We start from the raw sequence: 9,158 nt of genomic DNA, 5'->3' as shown, positions 1-9,158 counted from the left end.
CACACACACACACACACACACACACACACACACACACACACACACACGCCGTCTGCAATTCCACTGAAGCACTCCATCTGCTTCCTGAACTTTCTCGCTCTGTGGGGTCCCAGGCAGCAGCACAAGGAGGGCTAAGCTCTGCTTCTCCCACCGTCGTGCCCTGCTAGACAGGTTGCAGGCTTCTCTCTCCATCTAGTTTTGGGGGTAAAGCCCTCTGCCTCCCTCACCCTCACCTGTACCATCCTTCAGGGACCCTACATGAGGTAACTGGATTTCTCCCCTTGCCATTTTGCTGTGAAACGTCATGCATTCAGGAAAGCAGGGAAGAGGGCTGCACCCTATTCAATGGCTGTGGCCCAGAGCTGGGAAGCTAGGGAGGCCACCCAGCCGGGCAGCTGCAGCCGGCATCCTCACACCCACCCTGTGCCCTCCGCCCTCACAGAGCTGATCTAGTGGTCACAATGGGTCCCAGCAGGTAGTGAGGCCTGTTCCTGCCCTGTTTCTCTCCTCTCTCTGGGCCACAGGCACCCTCTGCACAGTCAGGAGATGAACTACCCCTCACTCAAAACCCTCCATCAGAATCACCTGGAGGGCTTTGTAAGAGGCAGGCTCTGGACCACATCCCTCAGCGCTTCTGAGAAACTCTATGGTGAGGCCTGGGAATCTGCACCTGAAACAAGTCTGGAGGTGATGCTGACATATACCAAAGGTGAACAGAGGCGTGGTCGAACATGTGGGCTTGGCCTCAGTCTGCATCCTAGCTCCACCCCCTACTCACCTGGGGGTGGGAGGGGGGCGGGAGTCCTGGGGGCGAGTTATAAATGCTCTACAGTATGCTCAGCAGTGAAATGATGACAGTGATTGTACCTCGATCATAAAGTTCTAGTGACAATTAAATGACACCAAGTGGTTAGCATAGTGTCAGGCACACAGCACACTTGGCAAATTCCTCCTGTCCTGACACTCGAGACCTGCAACAAGCCCCTCAGCTTCCAGGGGTGAGAGAAGCAGCTGCATTTCTTCTCCAACAGGAGAAGGTGGGTGGATGGTGACACTGGTCTTAGAAGCCCAGCACGACCCCAGCTGGGGGTCCTAGGAGCTTGGGACATGGTGGCTGCTCTGGCTAAGCCCACAGCACAGGAGCTGTGGTCCAAGGCAGAGCATCCGAGGAGGAGGTGCCGGAGCTGGAGCAGTCCTCCCCATGCCCTCTGTCCATCTCCCTCACCCACTGCACTGAGGGTGATCCCTGAGGCTCCGGACGGCAGGAGGGGCCCAGAGGGACCATCACCCCTCCTTAGAGATGAGGAACAAGGCCCTAGAGACTGAGTGAGCTGTCCAAGGTCATGGACCCACAAAGGAGAGCAGGGCCTGCAAGCTTCCTCCAGGGTCCAGCCGGCCAGGGTTGGGGGGTCTTCTCTGCCCTCAAGGTCAGGTGTCCTTGGGCAGAGGCTCTGAGCACCACACCAGGGTTTTTCCTCAACTCACAGAGCCAGAGTCCCCAGTCAGGGAGCCCAAGTCCCTGCCTCTGCCAAAAGGCCCAGGAAGAGCCCTGGAGGCAGCGAATCATGTAGCTCTCTCTCAGGCGCAGTGTCTCTTCCGGGGATATGGAACTGTGGTCCCCACCGGCAGGCTAGCTGGAGGGCAGGGGGTAGTAAAGCATGCAGAGCAAAGGGCTTGGAACTTGTGGAAGGAAGGGCCCAGGAGGCCGCTCGTCCTGGGAGATGGAGTAGCAACACACAGTCGGACCCCAGCAGCTCCTCACCAGGTGGCCCCAACCAGGGAGTCAAACAACCCCACGGGGGGTGGGAGTTATTTCCAGCCCCATGGAGGCGGCGGAGGCCTGGTGTGAACCCCGCTGTGGCTCACGAGGCAGCCAGGCCGCAAATCCAACCTGACACGGAGACACAGGGCTCCGAGGATTAGCCCTAGCGATTAGCAGAAACCTCCCTTGAAATCTGCCCCCAAGGTGGCCCAGTCTGGGGGGTCCCGTCACGCAGCAGGCAGGGCGGGGAGGGGGGGGCAGAGGAGGCAGGGCCCACCCTCCTCAGCAAGCCTCCAGCTAGGATGCACACTAGGCCAAGGTGGCCCTTGGCCTCTCTCAGGGGCCCGTCGGGCTCTGCATCTGGCCACCCAGCCAGGCAACAAGCCTCTACCTGCTCAGAACATGCCTGCACCATGATTTCTGAGCGCAGGCGGGTGAGAGCCCACTGAAGGGCATTCACACAAGAGGTGGAGACGCGGCCCCCAGACGGCTTATAGCAGCTCCACAGGCTGCACAACCCCAGGGGGCGCCTTCCCTCAGCACGCTGCTTCTGCCAAGGCAGACTTTCGGACCCTGGACCTTGAGAAGTGAGGCAGAGCATTGCTTAGCAAACTGCCCAGAGCCCGAGGGGCATAGGGAAGGTTGGTTGAGGAAAGGAGGGTCGAGAGGTGGGCCCCTGGGCCCTCGCCCCGGGCCACTTCAACCAGCGCAGCTCTGTTGGGTCTGTGTCATGGGTGTCGAGCTCAATCAACAAAAAGCACTTCTTTCTTGAACAACTCACTTTGTCCCAGCCCCCAGCTGCTTCCCTTAGGCTGGCTAACAAGTCCCTGGGGCGGTGCCCAGGGCTCCTCCTGCCCCCCAGGGCCTGCCCCGGTCTGTCTCCTAGTCAGAAGCAGGAAGGAAAGCCCTGCCTTCTCTAAAGCACCCTCAATTTTCCTCAAAGGCCTCAGGCTTTGGGAATGGAAACTGAATTATGGAAAAAGACACAGTTCTCAGCCCTGAATTTGTGGACTCAGATTCATACCCCTTCAAGGAATTTTATATATTGAGGGTCCACTTAAGATTTATTTCTTCAGAAAGTCCCCCAGCTTTGCAAGGCAAAAAGAAAGGGAAAGCCCAGCCTCAGAGAGATGCACTGAAGCGGGGTGTCAGGAGAGGGAGTGCTGTGGAGGATCATCCCTTCCCCCATGGCTGCTGGGCTAGAGCCATAGGAGCCTGGGGCTGGGGGATGTGCTGGGCAGAAGGAGATGCCACGGGGAACATCTGGGATACCAACCAGGCCTGGGCACCACCTCCCCTGCCCAGGCCCCAGAGGAACCGCCGGGAGCCAGACCCTCCCTTCCCTGTCTGTAGAGATAAAGACACAGAAAACCCTGAGATAGGAGTCCTATCTGAACAGTATAAAGCTCCCCCGGGAATGTCTATGATAAAGGCCGCCAGCCCCCTCAAGGGCAGCGGTGGGCACAAGGGCGGGGGAAGAGGGTTCTGTTCCCCCGCAGCACCACAGGCTCTCCGGAGGGATGGAATCAACCTCCATCTCTCTCCCCCATCCTCCCCCCACATACACCCCATGATGGTTTGCTGCCCCGGCCCTGGCTTTCAAGAAGCACCTCTAAAACCTGCCTTCTTCCCCCAAACCACCAGACCAAGAAGGATCTTAAGAGGAAGGTGAGGTGAGAAATCTGGTCCCTGAGCCGGGGAAGCCCTCCAGCTCACACAGCCTCTCCCTGACCTTGAACGGCCAGCACTGTAGGCCCAGAGCCCTCAGCCATCCGATGCCACACCCCGCCGCCCAGCAGGGCCTCCACACAGACCCAGGGCTCAACCAGCCATAACTCAAGGCCTCCACTCACGGAAAGCAGGGCACCCTCAGCCCACGTGCACCGAGTAGTCAGCGCCAAGACCCCTGCTTTCTAAGGATAGTGTGCCGAGGTTAGAGGCTATGAGAGCCTCAGGAGACTGAGCGAGGTTGAGCAGCCTCTGGTCAGAGACCCTGGGAAGGGAGGCCAGCACCCTGGCTGTCCTGACCCCACAGCCTCATTGGCCCTTCTGGTCAGAGAATCTCTCCCACACCACCCCGGACAAGGCCAACATCTCAGAGTAAGCCAGAGTTATCCAGGCATCGGTCAAGGGGCCCAAGTACAGGCTTCACCTGGCCCCCTGCCCCTGCTCTCAGAGCCTATCAGGAAGAGGTTAGAAACCACCCTCCAAGGTCAAATGCCCCCTTCTACCTGGTCCCCAATCCCAAACCACTTTCACCACGTCTTCCAGATCTACATGCAGTTGTATAATTATTTACGAATGTCTTTACATGGACTCACTTTTACTTAAATTTCTTTATTGAAAATGCCACCACAATAAGGAGAATACCAGTACCACCTGTCGTAAATAAAAGGTAGCCAATAAAAATATACCATTAAAACAAAACAGAGCTATAAAAGTCTGGAAACCTTTCCCACCTGCCCTAAGCTCAAGGCCTGCTCCCTAGAAACGGGGAAGTCAGCCCGTGTTCCAGACGCACAAGAACATATTGGCACACAGCAGAGACTTTCTTCGTGCCATAAAAGGGTTGGGTGAGAATTGGAAAGGGAATCCCTTTCTCGCTCTGACTTTGTGCTTAATGCCTGATACGACCGAAATGCATCTCCAGGGAATGAGGGTATCACCTGATCCTTTGGGAACGTTGGACTAGAGGCTCCCTCTGCCTCATGCTTAACACAACATGGAAACATGCTCTCTGAGCACACGTTCAAGGCACCAGTGAAGCTCCTCCCCAGGTGCCCGCTCTCACACCGAGGCCCAGCAGCTCCCTCTCCCACACACCTGCTCCAGCAGCCCCCGGAGGTCACCGCTGGCTCAGGTGGGACACCAGGTAGACGAGGCCCACCAGCAGGAGTCCACGCACACCAAGCAGCATGAGCAGGAAGACGAGCAGGATGGAGGTCACCGGCTCCACGGCGTGGTTGCCCAGATGCCACTGGGGGAAGCCCATGTTCAACAGCTGCCGGTTGAGGTCACTGAAGGGGGACTGAGCGGCACCCAGCCTGGCGCCCGCCTGCTGCTGGCGAGGGCCGGGACCCCCCAGCGGGGCGCCATGGCCCCTATTGAGAAAGCTCTGGAAGGTGAAGACAGAGAGAGACGAATGAATCCAGAGAGAGCTTCGCTGGAGTTGAGGCACCAGAGGCAGGAGGGAACCCTCTGGGTGGGGCCCTGCTCTCCCCTACGGCCACCCAGGGCCGTGCCCTCCTTTCTCAGCAATCCTCACATGCCACCCTTGGGGATCCCAACCACTGAGTCGCAAGCTCTCAGAGCACAGAAAATGCCAGTCCAGCTTCCCTATGTCACGTCAGGGAGAAGCTGCCCGGGACAGAGAAGAGGAAGGGGGCAAGGAGGGTGGGACTACACCCAGGGCACAGCATCTGAGCAGGCATTTTTAACACTCCTCACTCCTTCCTTTAAACTCATCATTGTGTGGCCGTGGGTTCCTCTTCTCCACTTACTCTCCGGCTTCCCTCTCATCCAACAGACTCTAAAAGATGCTGGCTCCAGTGGGGGTTGCTGACCAGGTTAAGGGAGAGAGAGCTCTTGGGTTTAAAGTCTGGGAAGGCTGCCTGGAGGAAGGAGAGCTGGGGAGGCAGGGGGCTGGGCAACAAATCTATTGGGGTTTTCCCCAAGTCTTAAACCCCCATGCTGCTCAGCCTGGCTCTCTGCAAAGAGGACTTCGGGCTAGAGAAGGTTAATCACCAGAAAGGGAGCTTCTGGGAGCTAAGGAGTAACTGGTACAGAGGACGGGAGGCCAGCTGCTCCCCTCCACAGGGGCGGGGCGACTACCTGTCGAGGGGTGCTGCTGCGTGGTTGGGTAGTGTTCCTCACACGAGGGTCATCGTCCTGCACAATTTCCCCATTGGCCAAGATCCGAACCATCCTTCCAGGAGCTATGGGTTCCAGCTGGGCTGCACCTTTCCCCAGAACTCGAAACACCTGAAGGAAAAAATTTACCAACGTTAAAGAGCTTGCTTTCAGTGGGAGAAACTGTAATTCTGGGTGCTCACACTGGTGACCCATGCTGAGTAGGCAGTGTGTCTAACTAATAAAAAGAAGATAAATAAATACAAGTTGTTTGCCAAACAAAAATCTTTCAGACTTTGAGTCCACTAGGAAAACTATCAAAAAGATTCTTGGAGAAGGAAGTTTTATTATTAACCACCACCTCCAGCAATAGGGATGACAACCCTTGCTGGGGCCCAGGCCCTGTGGAAAGTCCACCCAGGCTCATCTCACTTACACCTCCCAACACTCCTCCGGGGCAGATACAGCTGGGGACCCAGAGGGGCTTACTTCACTCACCCGGGACCATTCATCCGTGGGCAGCAGAGAAAGAGCATGAAGCCAGGAACTCTGGCCCTAGTAGGGAGTCCAGGACACCAGGATCCCCAGTGTCTCCATTTCCCTTCCGTTAAAAAATGGTCCAGGGAGATGCTAAGGACTCAGGCCTTCTCCCCGCAGGAGATCGGGGAGAGCTACTTTCCTGCAGAGAGCGTACTCTCACTTGTCCCTCACCTCTCAGGTAACACCAGGCGGGCACGGCCAGCCTTCCCGAAATATGGGATGAGGGATGCTGCTGAGGCCCCACTCACAGCCCACAAGGGGGTGCACGGGCTGGAGATGGGGGCCTTTCCACGCCTCTCCCGAATCTGGGTAAAGGCCATCATTTTTCTCAGAAGATGAGCCAGTTTTCGTCTAAATTCTCAAAAGCACTCGTGACGCACACGCCAAAAGAGATTAAGAGCCCTTGTTCTCACGCCCGTGGCCTGGGCTGGCGGGTCCCCATTTTGAAGCCTGCTGGCCCTTGCAGAAGGCCAAGCGTGTCCAAAGGGTCCTCCGCAGTCCTTTTGCGCTTTGTTACCCCGCCTCGCTGGGTGGGCTGAGGGTGCGGCGGGCCCTCCCTCCACCTGACACTAAGGGGGTATGGGGGCGGGGAACGGGGATGGGGTGGGCTTGCTGCCGCGGTGGGACAGGCCGCTGCCCGGGCCGCGGAGCCCGACTCCGAGACCAGGCCCGGGGTAGGGGAGGGATGCGCCCTCGTTCCCCCGCGCCCAGGGCCCGGACACTCACCTACGGGCGACGGCGTCCAGTCCCCGCGGCTCCCAGGCCGCTTCCTCCCACCTGACCTCACAGGAAGCGCGCGCCGCAGCCGTACGGCCCCGCAGGTGGCGCAGCAGCTCCCTCTGTAGGCCTCTGGGGGAACTGCAGCTTCCGGACCCTGGGCGGCGCAAGGAGCGGGAGAAAGAGGGCGGGAGAAGAACGAAGATAGGACCGGGTGGACCACAGGGCAGGGAGGGAGGAGACAAGTGCGGAGGAAGAAGGAAAGCAAAGAGAAGGGAGAAGAAGAGGAGGAGGAAAAACCTACGGGGTGGGGGCGCCTCTGGCCTGGGTGGCACAGGCTCAGCTCACCCTTATGAGTTTGCTGAGCCCGCTCAGCGGATGCCCCTTCAGTAGGACCCAGCCCTGTACTCAAGGAACTCCAGCTCCTGTTCCAGTGTGGAACCTCCCAGTGGGGAAGACAACACATGAACCACAGGGCAAGTGCAACTAACTGCAACGTGAAGGAAGGCAGGCTTCCTAGAGGAGGTGGCCTTTGAACTGGGGCAAGAAGTGTAGGTAGGAGTTTACCTGTCAGGCAAATAAGGAAGGGCACCTGGCAAAGGAGTGAACGATAAACCTCTGCCTCTTTCCCAGTGTTTTCACCCCCCCCCACCCCCGCCCACCTTCATAAGCTGCTCCCTGTAGACCTGTTCACCAGTGGAAGAGAATAAGCTCGGCAATCCCACAACTTGAGTCAGACTCTGGCAAGTTCCAGAGCTGCTCAGTCTCTTCATCTGCAAAATGGGGCCAAATCTAGCAGTTACCTTCAGGATTGCTGTGAAGATTAAGAATAAGAGTCTCTGGCCCATGGCAAGTGTCGATAATCATTTGTTACGATCATCAAGCAGTAGATGTTTCTGGGAGCAGGTATTTATTAAGCATATATAGACCTAGATGCTCACTAGCCCCTGGGTGGGGGAACAGAAAGATTGAGACTTAGACCTTGCCTCAAGGGCTCATCTCCTGCCACCACGGTTTAATTATTTGATTATGAAAACTTATCAGTAAAAAATGTCGAGCAGGACCCCTGATATCTGTATCTTATTTGTGTATTATTTATTTGTTTGTTTATAAATTATCCATGTGTGCTATGAGAGCAGATTGGCATTGTGGATAAAAGGTGGATGCTAGAGCCAGCCAGGGTTGGAATCTGGCACGGCTGCCTTCTGGTGGTGTGATGGGCCAGTTACTCAACCTCTCTGGCCTCAGTTCCTTCATCTGTAAAATACGGATAATAACAGTACCCACTTCATCAAGTTTTTGTGACGCACTAAGTGCTTAGTGTAAAGTGCTTAGATGAGAGCCTTAGATGAGGCCGCAATATGTTCTCAGTAGTCACTGTCATTGCTGCTGCTCCCCTACATTAAGTACTACATTGTAAAGCATATACATTAGAAAAGAAGAGGATTTCAAATAAATATAAACTGAAATCCTAATACTTTCTTCCTACACTCTTGCTGCAGGTGGGTATAGTGCATACGTAGAAGGGGTAATCCCAAGGCAGGATGCCCGGCTTTCAGAGGTGGTCTGTGGATCTCAAAACTGTCTGCACATTGGAATTATCTGTGATGTTTAAAAACAATCCCAATGCCTGAGTCCCACCCCAGAGGTGACAGTGCCATTGATGTGGGATACAACCTGGGCATGAAGAGGTTTTAAAAAAACAAATTCCAGGTGATTCTAATGAACAGCCAGGACAGAGAACCGCTACCTTCCATGAACTGAGCTCCACACGTGGGGCTCATAACCCAGGAACCCCAAGAAGGGAGAGACCTCTGTGGGCTGGGGAAACCAGGGAGGAAATGAGATGTTTCTAGGGAGGCTTGAGCCGGTACAACAGCTGCCAAATAGACACAGCCTACCCAGAGGTAGCCGTGAGAGCCCATTGGAGGAAGTAAGTCCCTCCAGAGGGGGTCAAGAACCGCTTTAGCAGGCAGTAGTGTTTGACTGCACTTAGAAAAGTCCTATCATTACCAATTAAAACAACTTCAGGAGGCTGTGAATCACTTTTCCTACCTCTCCACTTCCTTCAGATGTCTCCCCTACTCAGCAACCTGCAATGGTTCCCTATTGTCTGCTCCAATAAGACCCACTCATTGGCAGGCTCCAACAACCCTCCAAATCTGGCCCCAGTACACTCTTACCAACTCCCTCCCTCAGCTCCGCCTGCCAGGGTCTCTTCACTCTCCCTGAAGTACATCACCTGAAGTCCTGCTTTGCTTGGGCCTGACTATCTGCCCAAAGGCCCTCC

The 9,158-nt window shown here is 56.0% G+C and overlaps 1 protein-coding gene across 3 annotated transcripts in view; it reads right to left on the bottom strand.

The window, feature by feature from the left end:
- Positions 1 to 6,981, bottom strand: part of FAM241B (family with sequence similarity 241 member B) — a 126,562-nt gene extending 119,581 nt beyond the window's left edge. For 2 of the 3 annotated variants that reach the window (XR_003797074.1, XR_003797075.1), the window contains exons 1-3: positions 6,878 to 6,981; positions 5,594 to 5,743; positions 4,586 to 4,877 (exon numbers count right to left, since the gene is read on the bottom strand). Coding sequence is in view for 1 of the 3 variants with exons in the window: in XM_029245698.1 (XP_029101531.1) it covers positions 4,608 to 4,877; positions 5,594 to 5,686 (363 nt within the window). In the remaining 2 variants the exon portion in view is untranslated. Of the gene's footprint in view, positions 1 to 4,079; positions 4,878 to 5,593; positions 5,744 to 6,877 lie in introns of those variants that run through there. The other variant, XM_029245698.1, reaches the window with a different exon arrangement.
- Positions 6,982 to 9,158: the final 2,177 nt, after the last annotated feature.

Source organism: Monodon monoceros, unplaced genomic scaffold (assembly GCF_005190385.1).
Source record: "Monodon monoceros isolate NGI ecotype Baffin Bay Population unplaced genomic scaffold, NGI_Narwhal_1 Super_Scaffold_4, whole genome shotgun sequence".
In the NCBI taxonomy this organism is placed as follows: domain Eukaryota; kingdom Metazoa; phylum Chordata; class Mammalia; order Artiodactyla; family Monodontidae; genus Monodon; species Monodon monoceros.
The sequence above is the reverse complement of the archived record's forward strand: the minus strand, read 5'-3'. Positions and strand labels throughout refer to the sequence as shown.